At 41.5% G+C, this 18,604-nt stretch overlaps 1 protein-coding gene across 1 annotated transcript in view; it reads right to left on the minus strand.

Moving 5' to 3' along the window:
• Nucleotides 1-3,651: 3,651 nt before the first annotated feature.
• The window catches only part of Gnai3 (G protein subunit alpha i3), a 38,308-nt gene continuing 23,355 nt past the window's right edge, over nt 3,652-18,604 (minus strand). Inside the window, exons 4-9 of the mRNA XM_057794247.1 lie at nt 14,685-14,842; nt 12,337-12,465; nt 8,583-8,712; nt 8,094-8,247; nt 5,738-5,948; nt 3,652-5,648 (exon numbers count right to left, since the gene is read on the minus strand). Of these exons, the coding sequence (XP_057650230.1) occupies nt 5,758-5,948; nt 8,094-8,247; nt 8,583-8,712; nt 12,337-12,465; nt 14,685-14,842 (762 nt within the window). The 3' untranslated portion in view covers nt 3,652-5,648; nt 5,738-5,757. The remainder of the gene's footprint in view (nt 5,649-5,737; nt 5,949-8,093; nt 8,248-8,582; nt 8,713-12,336; nt 12,466-14,684; nt 14,843-18,604) is intronic.

Consider the following 18,604-nt stretch of genomic DNA (forward strand, 5'->3'; position numbering starts at 1 on the left):
AACACTGTGACAACCTGGTAGAGGCTGCTAGAAGCTCACATAAATCTGATGGGTATTTTAATACTGGGATGACAGGACAGGACAAATACTGTGTAAATCCGCTTATCTGCGGAATGTAAGAGCCTGAAAAAGAGAAGAGAATGGTGGGTACCAGGGCCCGGAAGAAGAGGGAAACGGGAGTTACTATTTAGCATGTAGAGCTTCCAATTAGGAGAAGAAATAAATTCTGGAGATGGATGGGGGTGATGGAAATCTAATAGTGGGAATGTGCGCTTTACTTAATTATAAAACCTGGAGTTCTTGTTATGTATTCTTTCCTGCAGTAAAAACAATGGAAAAACAATTAGCAATGTGCTGGACACTTTCTGTAGGTAAAGGAATGAGACAAAAGCAGAAACCATTCAGTGAAAGACACACATACTTTAAGAACACTGACGTTGTCTGAATCACTAGTCCCTGCTGTTTTCACAGCCAAGCAGCATTTCAACCCCACTCTCTGCTTGAAGAAAAGCCGGAGACTAAAGTGTGCCATCGATGCCCAAGGTGCTGTGCTGGTATGGTGGTGAAGGGGGAAGAGCGTATGTCCCACTGCCCTCTTTACCCAGCACAGCCCCCAGAGCTGACTCCACTGCTGGCCAGGGACTGCAAGTGCTAGAGCCTGGGGGTGCTGCCTGTGGTCACAGAGGCTTAGAAGCCGCAACAGAGCGGAACCCAGCACTCCAAGTAATTCTTGGTCTCCTAAGATTTCTAAGAGGTCTCAGGACTTTTGTCCTACATGAGCAAAGATTTAAAAAACAAAAAAGTAATTTCTAGAATTCTATCTATCTCTCTCACAAACTTCTCAGTTACACTGTCTGAGTAGCCCAACGAATATGGAGGTGGGCCTGGAGATAGGTAGATAACATAGGTCAGATCACACAAAACCAATTTAGCCAATGTATTAAAGTTAGCCAATTTAATATACTGCAATAATGTATCACTAATTATTTATTCTGCCACCTTGTGATCCCCATAAATGCATATTTATCTGTTATTACACACATTTGTCACAGGAGATATATATATATATATAGTTTGGCTTTTTAGGACAGGGTTTCTCTATGTAGTCCTGGAACTTGCATTGTAGACCAGGCTGGCCTTGAATTCACTGAGATCTGCCTGGTTCTGTCTCCCTGAGTGCTGGGATTAAGGGTGTACGCCACCACTGCCTGGCCTTGTCACAAGATTTTTTAAACATTTTACTGCATAAATAAATACTGTACGTAAATGATATGGAAATAAATGTTTGTGTGTCCCAAATCTCTTGAAATTCTGAATAAAAATTAAATACTCTGCCATCTGAGCTGTAGAAATGGTTTGACCCAGAAGCCCTCATACCAATTGTCTGTACGAAAGGCACTTTTAAGGCATGTGAGAAAATAAATTTAAAAACGTTAAGAAATTTTATTTCCGTGTATGAGTGTTCTACCTGTATCTATGTATGTGCTTGACCACCACTTGTACCCGGTGTCCACAGAAGACGATGTCACAGTCCCAGGAACTGGAGTTATCAATAGTGGTGAGCTGTCATATGGGTGCTGGGAACTAAAATCAAATCCTCGGGAAAAGCAGCCAGTGCTCTTAACTGAGATAATTCCTAGCACCCAGAAGTATGTCTAAGTTACTGACAGAAACCCTGTCATTCACTAGTGACTTTGCGATTATGCATGAATACATGTTTTTCTTAATATTAGTCTGTTCTGTTGCCTCAAATTTACTTTAAACAAACAACAAACAAAAAACCACATTTTCCCAAGGTGTCTTTGTGAGTTTGAATTTAGTGCAGTCAGTCGGGGAGTCTGCACAAATCAACCTCGCACTCCAAGTGCCGCCATTGTTCCTCAGGACTCTGTGTGTGCGTGCGCACACGATGAAAGAACGAAGACCTTGGCCATTATGGAAATCAGTGTCCTTGCTTCTAAAGAGAAACCTTTATTTCTACTTCCTAAAAATTCATATCGAAACCAAGTTTCCTTGGCAAGCCTCTAGATGTCCTGTATTTTTTTTGTGTGTGTGCTTAGGAAACCATATAATAATGTACAATGGTCAGAGGCACATGGAGAGCTCTGTCTGATCCAGTTCAGGTCTCTGGTCTGTACTGTGGAGCCTGAGAAAGAACACAATAATTACCTGGGATAAAGGCAAACTAAGATAACATTTTCCCGACAGCAGCATACAAGGAAAGCAAGATTCCCAAACGGGGGGGGGCCGGGCCTGGAGAGATGGCTCAGCGGTTAAGAGCATTGTCTGCTCTTCCAAAGGTCCTGAGTTCAATTCCCAGCAACCACATGGTGGCTCACAACCATCTGTAATGAGGTCTGGTGCCCTCTTCTGGCCTTCAGGCATACACACAGAAAGAATATTGTATACATAATAAATAAATAATTTTTTTTTTTTTAAAAAAGATTCCCAAACAGTAACACTCACCAACCTGAGTGCTATTTAGCTTTGATGAGAGGACTGTGATTGACATCCTTAACATCTGGAAGAGGGAAAAGTCAAAGAAAAGTTTTTAACTAAAATGAAATTGTCTTCACTTTCTAGGTAATTTCATTCCACAAAGAGTCCCGCAACAAGCGCTTAACCAGAGGGAGATATGACTGTGGCATGTCAGCCCAGAGAAGCACTAGCTAAAGCCACAGCTACAAACAGCCACGGCAGCCAGGAAAGCCAGCAGTGCCAGGGGGTGGTGGTGGTACACGCCTTTATCCCAGCACTCAGGAGGCAGAGGCAAGCAGATCTGTGAGCCTTAGTCTGTAAAGTGGACAGCCAGGACTGTTACAAAAAACAGAGGGGAGAGGGAGAGAGGGGGAGAGGGAGAGGGAGAGATTGGTTAAAAAGTCTATGTGTATGTATAACTATATGAGAATTTTTAAAAGAAAAATTTTTAATTGATCTACTTGTCCTATGATTTTAGTAGCTTTTAAACAGTAACAACCCATCAGTTAAGTAATACAGTGAGCTAGAGCTGTACAGTTTAGAATTCGATTTATCTAAGATGAAAATATTATGTGAAGATTCAGTGACAGACACAGGTAATAGTTTTGGGAGTTTCACGGCAGGTGTAGTCCATCACAAGCCTGAACTGATTAGGTGAGGAAAGAGAGTCCATTAGAGGAATGCCTCCCATCTGCCCAAACTTCCATTCAGGAGAAAATGTGGCTGTCAACAACAAAGACTATGGTTGCCATCTTCCCAACTAAGGTCAATCTATTGTTTTTTTATTAAATAAACATTAATTTTCTTAGTTGACTTCTTAGATGATCCAAAGGTCTGGCCACCTCAAAATGAACATTATCTGTTATAAAACTCCAGCATTTTCCAGATGAAACTCCTAACTTTCGGCTTCAATCTTTTTCCTCCAGGCTCATAGGATGTTTAACTTCCACATTCTGACTCTGCCTAGGAAATGCTGAACACAAGTTAGAGATCTGAAAGCCTAGCTGAACAGAAGCACTTTAAAATTCACAGATCACCAGCCCACGACCAAGAAGTCAATCTCTTCAGACAGTTTCGGTCATTTTCCTCCTCAGGTCAGCTCTGAAGGTATCTGGCTGGTGAGGGTGATTCCATGTAGACAGAAAGCAATAGAAGTAGTATGCAGAGGCCAAGAAGTGGAGAACTTCTATTTTTAATTAACAGAAAGGTTTAAAAAATAGACAGATTCAAATGAAAATACAAAATGCATTCTAAAGTAAAATTAAGCATGGATTATCTATTATTTTAATTATCAACACCATTTCATTAAACCCAAAGTATAGAAAAGTCATGAAAACAACATTTCACTAGTTCTCATTCCCAGATATTTTATATTACAGAACACAGCAAAGGAAAGACAAGTTCAGAGTAGGAATTAGGAACCCCTACACTTGGGAATTAAGTCAATTGCTGATTAAAATCAATACTTTTCTTTCTTTAGATGATATTTTCCTAGACCTAAAGAAATGCATGTCAGATAATAGTTATACTGTCTGCACAAGAATGATTTCCCGTGAGAATTAAAAATTTTAAAAGCTGCCGGCAAAGGCACTGGTCACTGTGGCTTGCTCTCTGAAGCAGTTCTGACCACCAACCTTTTAAATGAGTAGGAGGTGTCATCAAAAGATGAACCGGGTCCAATCTAAAAAGACTGGACCTCAAAAGGCACTGCTCAAACGACTGATCTGAAATGCTCAAAATGCACTCTGTTTGCCAACCTCAGTGGTCCACTCAGTGTTCAATGACAGTTGCTATACATCACACAAAAGGACTGTAGCTCTCAGCACAAGCAGATATACATCAGGAAGCCAGACTATGACTCACACCCCTTGTACACAGACTGGACATAACACCCTCAGCCCTAGATTTGAGACAAATCCAGAGACCCCATTCTACCGAAACCCACTCTCAAAGGCCAAAGCATACTCAGCAGGAGCAAAAGGAAACAGAAGACAGGGTTTCCAGAAAGGACTAGTTACAAGCAGGAGTAATCCTGGACTCTTTACTCACCATTTTAATACTGCTGCCAACTGTAACAGATTAACATCTGCACACATGACAAAGTGGAAAAAAGCCCCCAAAGGCAAGTTTAGAAAAAGAGCAGCCTGACTATGGATCACTGCTACAATTAACACCGCTACAGCCAAAAACAACGGCAAACGGGTTTGGCACCACATTTACAGGAAAAGCATGCACTGTTAATACAGCTTAGATGTCTCCCAACAAAAAAAGGCCACGAAGATGGAAAACAGGGGCACCTCATACAAAATTCTCCATGACTGAGACAAATAGGCAAGAATCAAGTGGTCACTTTAGTAGATCTGGTTCTCAATTTGCTAGTCTGCATCTCTAATTGACAGCTATCCTGAGTGTGACTGTATCCAAGAAGCAGAATTTATATCATATTACATCAGTACTCACCTAGAAATTTGGTAACCAGCATAAACAAGGCTAACCTTCAACCACGGCTTAAGAAATGAGTGCTAGGAGCAAACTGTAGAGCTCTCCAATTTAACGGCTGGTTGGAAGCCACCATGGCACTTTAAACATGACGGCAACACGAATCTCATTCAGAGAAGCTGTAGTAACGTAGTCCCGATAACCAGGAAAAAATTTTAATTATGGAAATATTACGCCTGACTGTTCCAAGAGGTAAAAACAAACAGTTCCTACTAAGAGGAATATTTTCAAGATGTCTGGTCACATCATGTGCATAGTTAAGACTGAGTTCTCAGAAGATTCTTTTGCAAACAAGAAAGATTTTTTTTTAGTTTTTCTTCTCTTGATGAGAAAAATCTTAGAAACTAACTACTGGTGATTTGTTAAGAAGGAAAAAAAGTAAGCTACATATTTAAGTTCTGGAACACAGCACCTTGACGTCAACACGCCCTAAACATTTGAGATTAGAAAATCCGAGTGATGCCTCGATGAGCCAGCCACACTTACAGCTGTTCCAATTCCAATGTCTGAGGCGAACGCCTCATGCCAACTAAACATTCCCTAATACAGAAGATTGTGCTAAAGAGTGCTAAGATTCTGCATGCTGCTGCCATTCCCTGGTCCCATCATGCTTGCAGCTGACCCAAGAGACAGCAGGTGGTGTCGGGTCTCAACACTCCGCATTGCAGTAACTGAAAAAGAAGAACACCATTAATTAGAAAAACAACTACAATGGCAGAACACCCCACCAGAGCACTGCAACCAACTGCCGAGAGTTTACCTGTCACTAATCCCGTCTCCTCAATAAAGCCCACATTCCTTTAAGTTGTTTTTAATGATGACATCTGTAACAGCATCGAACACAAACTGCACATTTTTGGTGTCTGTGGCACAGGTGAAGTGAGTGTAGATCTCCTTGGTATCTTTTCTTCGGTTCAGATCTTCGAACTGGCACTGAATGTAAGCAGCTGCCTCTTCGTATGTATTGGAGCCTGAAACAGACAACCAACACTGTCAGCTGCAGTCATAACAGCCATCCGTATGCACTTAAGAAAGGCAACACCACACAGCCGAATACAAACAGAATTCTTCCTCTATTTCTGTTGTCATTAGGATGTTCTATAATCACTAGATTCTTCAGGAAAACGGACTACCACTGTAACTAAAATAAAATCATCACACACAAGGAATAAGGAAAAGAACAAATTTCACTTCCTCTTCATTTAGATTGTTTAGCTAAAAAATAAATCTAGATAGTGTACAGAGGAAAAGTAGGCGGGTATGTTTCTAGAGAATGCAAGTGTTTAAAAGGCACATGTTGCCCCTTGGAGTGATCCTGAAATAAGGATCCCAAGAAGGTAAAGCATTCATTTCAAAATCATTCCAGTTTTTTTTCTTTTTTTTTTTTATTCTTTTTTAATTAAAATTTCCACCTTCTCCCCGTTTCCCATTTCCCTCCCCTCCTCCCAAATATTGCCCCCTCCCCCCTCATTCCAGTTTTTAAAAGGCTTAAGTCAAGGCAAACTAGCAGATGGAAAGAAGTGGGACCCTAGTTCCATACTCTGACACAGGTCTCACTCTCACGACTTCCTACCTCATCCTCCCAATGCGGCATTCAGGCATCACCATTATGCACAGCTAACAACACACTTTAAAGGCTGAGTTCCATCTCAATAGAGCTGTTGCTTTTTAAGGAGTAGGAAGAGAAGACCAACAGCAAGCCTTACTTTTAATACGTATCATTAGTACTCGCCATCTACTTTCTACATCATCTTTTGGCCTTGGGAAGCCTTTAATTAGGACAGACTTAGAAACTGCCTGTTAAAGCCAGGTAAACTACAAAGACAACAGCAGCTGGTAGTGCTGGCCTGGAGGGATGGCTTGGCCCTTGAAGGCTAGACTCACAACAAAACTATAAGAACAGTTAGCTCGCCAGATGGTGGTGGCACACACCTTTAGTCCCAGCATTCGGGAGGCAGAGGTGGGCAGATCTCTCTGAGTTCGAAGCCAGCCTGGTCTACAGATCAAGTTCCAGGACAGGCTCCAAAGCTACAGAGAAACCCTGTCTTGAAAAACCAACCAATCAAACACCAAAAAAAAAAAAAAAAACCAGTCAGTTCCAAAGGTCATTTTCTAGTCTTTTTAAAATCTGTACTGCTGACTACTCACTTTGTAAGCATGTTCCTTGCTTTCTTAAAAAAAAAAAAATTATTACATTTATTTATTTATGGGGTGTATGTATGTGGGTTCATGCATGCTACAGTGTGCACATGGTAGTCAGAGGGCATCTTCCAGGAGTTGGTTCTGTAAGTCCCAGGGACTGAACTTGGGTCATCAGGCTTAGCAAAAGCACCTTTACCTGCAGAGCCATCCCCCTGGCCCAGTGCCCTAAAGTAAGATACTGGTTGTTTTCTTTTATAGACTTTATAAACCTTTATTTCTCTCCTATCGATAACTAGCATGTTTCTCACTTTATCACTTTCTCTCCTCATTTTACAATCATCTCTCTGACTATAAAAAGAATATCGTGTCTCAGCTAACAAGAGTCCTTCTGTGGAAATAATTAACTATGGCTTTTCACATAGTGGTACAGTCCTGCCATTCTTGTTTGTGATCCCTAATCTCAAATAACTGACTGGCCTCCAGCTTTTTACCTTCTTTTTTTTCAAGACAGGGTTTGGCTGTACTTTTAGAGCCTGTCCTGGAACTAGCTCTTATAGACCAGGCTGGTCTCGAACTCACAGAGCTCACAGAGATCTGCCTGCCTCTGCCTCCCAAGTGCTGAGATCAAAGGCGTGCGCCACCACCGCCTGGCATACTTTCTTTAGCCATAACTAGAATCTTTTGCTAGAAACTCAACTTGAGGTTAAGCAATCCCAGTGCAGCCTCGTTTTAATGGAGGGGACACAGAAATGGTGGCGATGCCATCTTTCACCTTATGAACTGAATAGCCAAGAAAGTTGATAAGTGGACAGAAAAGAAAGAATGAACATGGAGTTGAGGTAAGAGATAAAGGTTACTTGCAGTGGGTACAATATGTACAGTATGTACCCACCAGAACTCCATGTTACACCCAGTGAACGCGTGAGTCATAGCTGCTGACCTAAGACACACCCAACAGGACCCACAACCTTTACCTGTGTATTCTGGGTAACAGATTGTTAATGGGCTCCTCTTTATTTTTTCCTCAAAAAGGTCTTTCTTATTAAGAAAGAGGATGATTGACGTGTCTGTAAACCACTTGTTGTTACAAATGCTGTCAAACAGTTTCATGCTTTCATGCATCCGGTTCTGAAAAACAAACAGGATTTGGATGGGTTAGCAGCAAAATGAACTCACGGAACTAAGTTAGACATTAGCATAGCTTGAAGCTGAGTCAATCTTGATTTGTGCAATTCTTGGGGTTAGGGGATGAGAAGGGATGGCTGACCAGATGCAATCCTGTCCACATAATGTGGCTACCGAGAACAAATGGAGACTGGAACAATTAATTGGTTTTGGAAATCTAACCTCAATGACAAGAAAATAGAGGGCATTAAGTTTTGGTTTTCATGAGCAAATGGTGGCAACCCATCTTCCTAGGAGTTCTGTCCCAACTCATAGCTGTATCAAATGTTTCAACATACCATTTCCTCATCCTCGGCCAGAACAAGGTCATAGTCACTGAGGGCCACACAGAAGATAATCGCTGTCACTCCCTCAAAACAGTGAATCCACTTTTTCCGTTCTGATCTTTGGCCGCCGACATCAAACATTCTGAGTAAAGAAAGAAAGCACAGATTCAGCAAAGTCACATTTATAGTTCTCTCTAGTCTGTCATGGTTAAGAATCTCCCCATTATCACATATTCAAATCCCATTTATAACAGAAAAGATAAGGTTCAAATCAAATGTGTCTAAATAATTGTCAGTGGCTAAAAGTAGAGCCCACAGCTGAGCCTCCTCCCTCTCAAAACATGTACTGGATGTGCCAAATGTCAGCAGAGTTAAGAACTACAAGTGGATTGAAGGAAGGAAAGAAAAGAAAGAACCCATGCAGAGCTGAAGAGCCCAGCTGAAGATAACTGCAGCCATAACAACTGGTGTTTGCTGGGTGTCTACCATGGTGCCAGGCACTACACTCTAGACCAGCTGGCACTCTAAATCCACTTTCTTTCTTTTAAAGATTTATTTATTTATTATGTATACATTGTTCCGCTTGCCTGCCAAAAGAGGGCACCATATATCATTATATGATGGCTGGAAAGTCACCAAGAGGTTGCTGGGAATTAAACTCAGGACCTCTGGAAGAGCAGCTGGCACTCTTTTTTTTTTTTTTAAATATTTATTTATTATGTATACAATATTCTGTCTGTGTGTATGCCTGAAGGCCAGAAGAGGGCACCAGACCTCATTACAGATGGCTGTGAGCCACCATGTGGTTGCTGGGAATTGAACTCAGGACCTTATGCAGAGCAGGCAATGCTCTTAACCGCTGAGCCATCTCTCCAGTCCCTAGCTGGCACTCTTAATCTCTGAGCCATGTGTCCAGCCCCTCTAACTCCACTTTCTTTCCTCAGCCTCACTATGCTGCCTCTCAAAGTAGCTTGTTTCTGCACTCCCAACTTGCATTCTGAGTCCCAAGTTTATTTGCCTTGCGTTAATGAAAAACATACAGATACTTGCAGAAAAAATTAAATTTTATATTGGAATTTTAGGAATTTGATCAATAATTTTTTTTTAAATCCCTGTGCCAAGTTTGGGAGTAATGACTCAGCCAGTATTCTGGAGGCCTAGAAGAATGGCAAGTTCAAGGCCAGCCTGTGCTACAATGCAGGACTATCTCAAAAATAAATAAACCTAAGCAGCATTTCCCAACACCATATCTTGCTTGAACCTAATCAGCAGTAGCAAAGCCTCAACTGCTCACATACTATGTTCTGTTCCAGACTTATTTTAGACCTCTAAGTGCTAAGTTTGTGTCAACAGTGTCTGTTTTTACTTCCTACAATGACAGGAACAGCTGATCTTCTCGGATGGGGTCAGCAGTCAAATGTTCACATACTCTCACGATCCGTGTCTGGCTAGTGAGTGAAATCTTCAGTAACTCAGAGCCTAAATGTCCAGGGACTTTTTTGCCCCTATAGATTTAGAGAAGTAAGATCCATGTACTTTCTCTAAGTACGTTTTATGTGAACATTCATCCTCTCTCTTCCTGGCCCAATTCTCCCTTCTGGAGGATCTTGCAGTCCTTTGTAACCTTTGGTCTTGTGCGACAGCTAAATGATGTCATCACAAATTGGCCTTAGTCCAGAGTCGCACTGAAGGACTTAAAAAGGCTAACATTTCACCATATAAATCTTTGAAAGAGAGGTATGTCATTAGCACACCAATAATTGCAGTTAACGTCCCATTTTCTGTAAAGACCATAAAACTAGCAGAATGCTATAAATTCCCACTACTGGCTTTTAGTACATAGTAACACAGTATTATTCACTAACAGATCAACATTTTATAAACATTACCTCATAACTGAGAGGCAAGTAAGCAATTACACAATGCCTTGCATATGGTAGATGCTCAATAAATGTTTGAATAAATGGATAGTGGTTTTGCCTAGAGAGAAGAGGAAAAGGAAGAGGTGATAGTACTTCATAATCAGGTATCTCCAGCCAATAATAACGTGGATGTGGCACTTTCATCTGACTGGCTACTCATCCTAGCATAGAAAGAGAGTAAGTAATTTGACTTGGCTACTGACCCTTACATAGAAAGACAAGGTTACCTAGCTAAAGACCAATCTATGAATGACCAAAAATGTTTCCCACACTAAATATTGGTTTTGGTATTTAATTAGAATTGAATTATTAATTTTATAGTACACAAAGAAACATCTCATTCCTATGGCTTCAAGGGTAATCCATACAGTTTCTGCTGATTTTGTTATTAAGTTCACCAGTACTTAAGATAAGCAGCCAGTTCACCCTAAAATCCTTCACTAGGTTTCAAATCCAAGTTAGTGTGCTAAGATTCCAATACCTTACCAGGTAGTGGTGCACGCTTTTAATCCTAGTACTCAGGAGGCAGGCAGATCTCTGAGTTTGTGGCCAGCCTGGTCTATAGAGTGAGTGAGTTATAGGACAGTCAAGGCTACATAGAGAGACTAAGTCTCAAACAAATAAAAAGATTTCAATACCTTGCTGGTGGGTAGAGGTGCACACCTTTAATCTTTAATCCCAGAACTGAGGAAGCAGAAGCCAGTGGGTCTCTCAGTTCTAGGCCAGCCTGGACTACAGAGTTAGTTACAGGACAGGCAAGGCTACACAGAGAAATCCTGTCTCAATCCCTGCCAACCCCAAGAATTCCAATACCTCAACTGGTACTGGTGCTTAAGTCCTCTGTGGACTTGGAAGCCCTGACTCTTCATTTGAGGATCTGAGGTAGTGCTCCCGTTGTGTGCAGTAGCAGTGACTTCCCCAAGTCACACAGTCACAACCAAGGAACCTCTCAAAACCTTACCACACCTGCCGTTGAAGGGGGAAAGGTTGCTTCCAACTCAAAGGTCACAAACAGAAAAAAAAGGAACCAACAGCAGTTTTAGCATTTTTAAAAGACCATTAACAAAAAGAGAAGTGGAGGCTTTTTCTTAGAATGACCGGTGCGATTCTTTCAAAGCGCTAGCATGTCCTCTAAAACAATTACTGTTTGTGTCGTCTCACCACCATAAGACGCCTCTGTTCCCAGGCCTACTTTGCACTGCATACATCAATATAAAAGCCAAGTTTAGCTCCACCCCATTAAGCTGAGCGGGAAGGGGCCATTGAGAGAATGCTGCTAAGAAAATATTTCTATTTTAGTATCACAATGTCAGAACAAAGCCATCTATGAAAGTTATTTTCTCACTACTTAGTACTGTTGCAATCCTAACAACACTCAATACCTATTTGGCAACTAAGAAAAAGGTCTTGAAAATAAATGTGAACTAACACAAATGGCAATTACATGATTAATTCTAATGGTAGGTAAATTGTTATTTAGTTTTACATTCAATTTCCTCTAAATGAGCATAAATACTGATGTTACTTGGAGAAAAAAATAAATATGTGGAAAAAAATATGTGGGCTTCAATCAGATGTGACCTTAAGCTAATGGCCGATAAATATATTTAGTTTCTAAACCAAGGACCACTGCTTACAAAACTTTACACCCCTACAGAGAAGTTAACTAAGGGGGACTAATAAGCCAGGTGTGGTGGTGTATGCCTGAGCACTCGGCAGTTAGCAGCAGAGGATGCAAGTTTGAGGCCAACCTGGTCTACATAGTGAGACCTTGTCTCAAAACCAAAAACAAGTCCATGTTGGCTAATCTGTGCCACGCACAGGAAGGAAAGGCTTTAACTTACTTGAAGTACAGCTCCTTGAAGGTGAAGTGTGTCTCCACAATGCCTGTAGTCTTCACTCTTGTCCGAAGAACATCTTGTTGAGTTGGAATGTAGTTGGTCTGGGATATTCTATCCAAATCATTTAGGTAACTAGATGAAATACACATTGGTTTTTACTTGGTAAAGCCAACCATGGACACAACAGGTCAACAGACTAAACTATCTACTTAGCAAAAAGTAGACCCTGAGACTAGCTAGGTACTAGATGTGTAAGGTGCAAGGTTCAATCCTAAGTACCAACAAACCACAAAAAAAGTAGACCCTAAAACTCACTGATGGGACAGAAGAACATTATATCTTCGGAATCATAGGATGAGAGGGAAAAGCAAATCTAGCAGGGGGAAATTAATAGGTTCTGCACAAAGTATCAAAAATGGCTTTAAATACGCTGTGAAGGCAGATTTTAAAACCATGGCGATTTTGTTCCTGCTAAAGAAAAACTCCTGAAATCTAATATGAAATGAGTTATGTATTTATACAGAAAAAAACAAACCTACAGGTGGCATAGACCTGTAACCCGGAATCCAGAGTTCCAGGAAAGCTTGGGCTACATAATAAGACCCCATGAAAATAAAACACAAAAAATTAAAACACACGTTCTTCGATACTTAAATTTATGTCGGTTGCATACATAACTATTTGAGAGCTCATTAGGGAATGACATTTGAATTACAAAAATTAGAAGAACTACACCCGGTGTCTCACCAGTATATATATGCCTGTAAAACCAGCACTTGGCAGAGGCAAAAGGCTCCAAGTTTGAGAGCAATCAGGAAGATATACATATAATACAAGAGTTTCAGGCCAGCCTGGGCTATGTAACAAGATCCTCTTTCAAAAAAGGGGCAAGAGTAGAGAGGAGAAAAAAAGCTAAATCTTCATTGACTCCAGACAGAGATGTACAAGAGCAGGCAGCACTACTGTGTGTCACCCAGCTCTTCCACAAACCAAATCCAAATCAAGCTCAGATGAACAACTTTGGCGGGAGATAACTCTATACCCACCCAACACATAACTGGGAGTCACAGCTTACCCACTATATGACAGAAGAAGCAATTAAAAATCTACCCTTGATGACGACTGAACTACCTAAACTAGCACATAAAAACAATCCTATTTTTAAAAAGTGGATAAAAATCCTTTTACTGTATGCCAAACCATTTCCACTATAAGAGTAAGGAAGCTTTATAAATACCATTTAATTTTTCGTAACAATTTGTGACAGAATGAGGATGGGGAAATATAATACTAGAGAAAATACCTTAATAATCATAAGTGCATTATCTAGCTCAGAGAGGGCTGCAGATGACAAGTACTCACGAGCCCCCCCAACACACACACACACACACACACACACACACACACACACAAAACCACATTTTTAAAATACACCATGAATACAGGCCTTAAAAATAAACATGTAGGGGCCAAAATGGGATCCCATGTAATAGTAAAATAACAGTAGTAGTTACCAATTCTTTAAAACTAATACTCAAGAGAACTTCCTTGATGAAGAAATGATTCAACTCTATTCTCTGACACAATATTCTCATCCTATAGAAGTCTACTAGCATAGTCTGGCACAAGGTGTGAATGGTGCTGGGTCCTGTGGCGCAGGCTTGTAATCTCAGCTATTTAGAAGGCTGAAGCAGAGGGATCACAAGCTCAGGCCTGCCTGGGCTATACAATGAGTTCACTGGCAACATGAGTGAGATTGTGTCTCAAAATAAAAACTAAAAAGAGGGTTGAAGATGTAGCTCACTGGAAGAGCATGCGCTAACATGCAGGAGACTTTAGTTCGATCCCTAGTACCCACCCCCACACAAAATTAAGTGGCAATCACTACTACCAGAAAGATTCATAGTACAATAGAGAGAGTGTAAAAAGGGCTAACACACAAGATGTGGGGCTGCACACCTTTCATCCTAGCATGGTGGGCAGAGGCAGGTGGATTTCTGTGTGTTCAAGGCCAGCAGAGCTACACAGTGAGATCCTGTGTCAAATACAACAGCAAACCTGGGTGTACGTGCGTGTGAGAGAGAAGACATATCCAATTTTAGCTTCCCCTGCAGCTGGCCGTCAGTGCCTGTCCTATACACAGGGACCTCCCTCTACTACACGTGTCAGCCTCACCTGCCTGCTATAAATGCACCACAGAGAGTCTTAAAGTGAGAGCGCTGTAACAAAGGATTCCATAGACTTCTGGACATTTCTCATACTTAAATATTTCCTTAAGATAAGTACCGAACTTTCTCTAGACTCACCAAATCATTTTCTATTACAGTTTCAAGGGGAAAAAAATTACTTACTATGAGGCAGAATCATTGAGCTGATATTCTCTGGATCTGCTGAAACAAGCCTGCACCCCACCATCTCGCCACAGCCGTTTAATCACGCCTGCGAGTTCTGAAGTCATGACTCCTTCTTCAGCACTGCCAGCTAAGACAAATAACTGTCTGGCATCATCCTAGGAAAACAATTAAGAGAGGGCAGATGAGTTCCCACTTCTTTAAGACTAGACGAGTGTCACTTCACACACGCTCCTGCACATATACACATACGTTAGATGTCATACCAACATCCTTCTGATGGACTCACAATCCTCTCTCCTGATGACTCAAGAGTAATGCCTGGGTGGGAGTAGCAATACTGGTCTGTGAGACACAGCATAAAGACAATGTAATAGATCTCCATGCTGTTAAAGTAAGCCCTGAATGAGGACTGGGAGCACGGCTCAGTGATCAAGTACATGCTATGCAAGCATGAGGACTGAGGTCGGATCCATGTAAAAGCTGGAGGCCACAGCACAAGTGAGCTACATCCTGTAACCTCAGTGCTGGGAAGCACAGAAAGAAGGATCCCTGGAGGTCACTGGCCTACCATTCTGGCCAAAACGGCATGCTCCCCATCTGGAGAGACACTGTCTCCAAACATAAGGTGGAAAATGGTAGAAGAAAACACCTGCAGTCACCCTCCAGCCTCCCACACTCTATGCCCACACATATACGCACAGGTGTATATGTTCCCGAGACCTACGGGGTGTAGCTCAGTGGTAGAGCATGTGCCTACCACTACATAGAAACAAAAAGATGTGCGCATTAAGAAGTGGAGTCTGGGGCTGGAGAGATGGCTCAGAGGTTAAGAGCACTGACTGCTCTTCCAGAGGTCCTGAGTTCAATTCCCAGCAACCACATGGTGGCTCACAAGCATCTGTACTGAGGTCTGGCGACCTCTTCTGGTCTGCAGCATATATGTAGGGAAAATGCTGTATACATACTTAATAAATAAATCTTAAGAAAAAAAAAAGAAGTGGAGTCTGAACATGACTCAGGTACTACGACAAAGGTTGTCTGCTCCTTCCCCTTCACTGCAGAGACAGGAAGGAGATGATTAAGGCCCAGTAACAGGAATCAAGTCCTCAAGGAAAATGTTAGGAAATCTAGGGAACACACCACCAACATTCTCCAGCAGGAGAAAAGATGGCAGCAGAGAAAGACAATCATAATGTCCTGACCTTCAGACGGGAATTTTATTAGTTTGTAAGCCTTAAAAAAGGTGATATGAGAATTTTGATGGTTTATTTTACCCATTTCTATACACATGTAAAACTGAACACAGCAGGACAGTGGTGGCGCACGTCTCTAATCCTAATACTCAGGGAGACAGAGGCAAGTGGATCTCTAAATTCAATGTGTATGGACTGAGATAGGACAGCCAGGGTTACACAGAGAATCCCTGTTTCAAAACAACAACCAAGCTGAACCCAGATCTCAAAGATTTCTCTATATAAATCTAGTATTTACAACCTTAAAAATTCCAAGTAACTATAAAGATGAAGTTATTTTTTAATCACATAATACATAAATAGAAAGTAAAGGGAGAAGAGATTATGTATGTCTTTTGTTTGTTTTGTTTTTTGAGACAGTTTCTCTGTGTAACAACTCTGTTGTGGAACTCACTTTATAGACCAGGCTGGCCTTGAACTCAGAGATCTGCCTGCCTCTACCTCCTGAGTGCTGGGATTAAAGGTGTGCACCACTACCACCTGGGATGTTTATATCAACAACAACAAAAACTAGCAAGCAAAAAGCACGGTGGAACACAGATGCAGTAACACTGACAATTTGTACATCTACCTATCACCCACAAAATCACCACAGTGCACTTAAACTAACTCTGCCAAACTCTACGTCCAGATCCTGTCCGATATTCATTCTGGCAACACTGTAGATCTCTGTAACAATTTTCATGCACGATCTGTACTTCCTCTCTCGCTCTCATTTCCTTTTTCTTGTGGTGTGGGAGTACTGTATATATGTGTGCACGCACGCCCACGTATATGCATACAGGAGAGCCAGAGGAAGGGCTCAGATGTCTCTATCACCCTGCCTTATTCCCATGAGACATGGTCTCTCACGGAACCTCAAGTTCGTCATTTAGCTAGACTGGCCAGCCAACAAGCTTCAAGGATCTGCCTTTCTCTGCCCCTAGTATAGGACACGGAGGACCATGCATGATTCCCTGTAACAAAGGTACTAGGATTTCCTTATAAATGAAAGGGAGAGGAACAGTCAAGAGAAACAGAGGTGGGCAGGTGATGGAAAGAAGTACAAGCTAAAGGAGCCATCCCAGAAACTAAGAGGAATAAATACCAGGAGAAAAGCCAAGAGAGACAAGAAAAATCAATAAACACAGTTCTGTTAGTCAGCTACAGAATACAACAAGTTCTAGAGAGAAGTAGCTGGATGACATGAAGGAGAGACAAGAACACGGAAGAACTCCAGTGCAAAGAAGAAAAGTCAACAAGAGACAAAGACTGGAAAGGGCTCAGATAGTAATAAAAACTTTACTTGAACTCTCCAATTTCCCTAAGAAGAACAGAAAACTAGCCTGCGCAGAAAGACCACTGTGAATTTAAATCTACCCTGGACTAGTGTGTAAGACACTGTCTCTAGGAACCAAAAATGCAGGCGTAGTAGTCAAGAGCATGCATAGCTCTTGCAGAGAACTGGAGTTAAGTCTCAGCACTCACATAAGTAGCTTCCAAGTGCCTGCAATTCCAGCTCCAGAAAACCAAACCCCTGTGGCCTCCAAGGGGATCCACACACATAGGGACATATCCACATCTAAACACACATAGACACATAATTTAAATAAAATTCAAAGAGAAAGAAAAGGGGGCAGAAAGCAGCCTCTGGGCTGAATGCTGTTCACTTACTCACCGAGCATTGCGGGCCCTTAGGACAATGCCCAGGAGGGAAGAAGAGGCCCTAAACTATGTCATATGACAAGGAAAGTCACTCACATTTTCCTTCCCCTCCTTTTTCGCCATTGACACTTAATCTAGGTCCTGTTCCCTTATTTCACCCCAAAGATATATCTACTCAATAACACATTGAAGCCACAATGGCCCTTTTAATATGTTCCCCGTCAACTTCCCACTTACCAAACATTAACTTGCACTTGATAAACTGAGCAGCTGATAAGAGTCCCTAAGCTACTCGAACCATACAGTTTTGTCTTTCTAGGCAAAGCTCCCAAGTCTCCTCCACTTATTTTCCCATGGCACTTGAGTATTGTGTCACTGAACACAGCTGACATCCTCTGATGCACCCTGTACTTCTCTAGCACTCTCTGAGACTGAGCTGGTGACAATATAAAAGATTTCCTGTCTTCATTTTGGCCCTTTCTCCACTGGCATCAAACACCCTACTTCACAAACTGCCCTCAAAGTCTACTAAATATATTATTATTATCATTAACTGACTTAAATTCCAATGTGTGTAAAGCAACAAAGAATTATATTTGAGTAAGTAATAACTCAGAGTTCAATGTAAGATAGTGACAAAACATTTTTTGAATACCTGAAATCACTTTTAAAATTGGAGAGCTTGTGTTTATGGTCTTACAGAATTTACCCTTGACCCCTATAGCTCTGAAAGCAGGAACAACTACACAATCTGTCTTCTAGAGTTTACAGTCACTATCATCAACTACGATAAAATAAAGGCCGTGGTACTGTGACAGAAGCGACTGAGTAGAGCCCACCGAGACCTACACTCTATCGACAGAATCCCACTCCTGGCTCCGCTTGCAGCAGTAACTTACTATCTATTGAGTCAGACAGCCAGCACATCAAAAACAAGCACACAGTATTCGCATCATCTTATCTTCTTCTTGTTCCCTAAAACATGACACACATTTGGCTTAACTGCATCTACAGAAGAGC

The sequence above is a fragment of the Chionomys nivalis genome, chromosome 18, assembly GCF_950005125.1.
Source record: "Chionomys nivalis chromosome 18, mChiNiv1.1, whole genome shotgun sequence".
Taxonomy (NCBI): Eukaryota; Metazoa; Chordata; class Mammalia; order Rodentia; family Cricetidae; genus Chionomys; species Chionomys nivalis.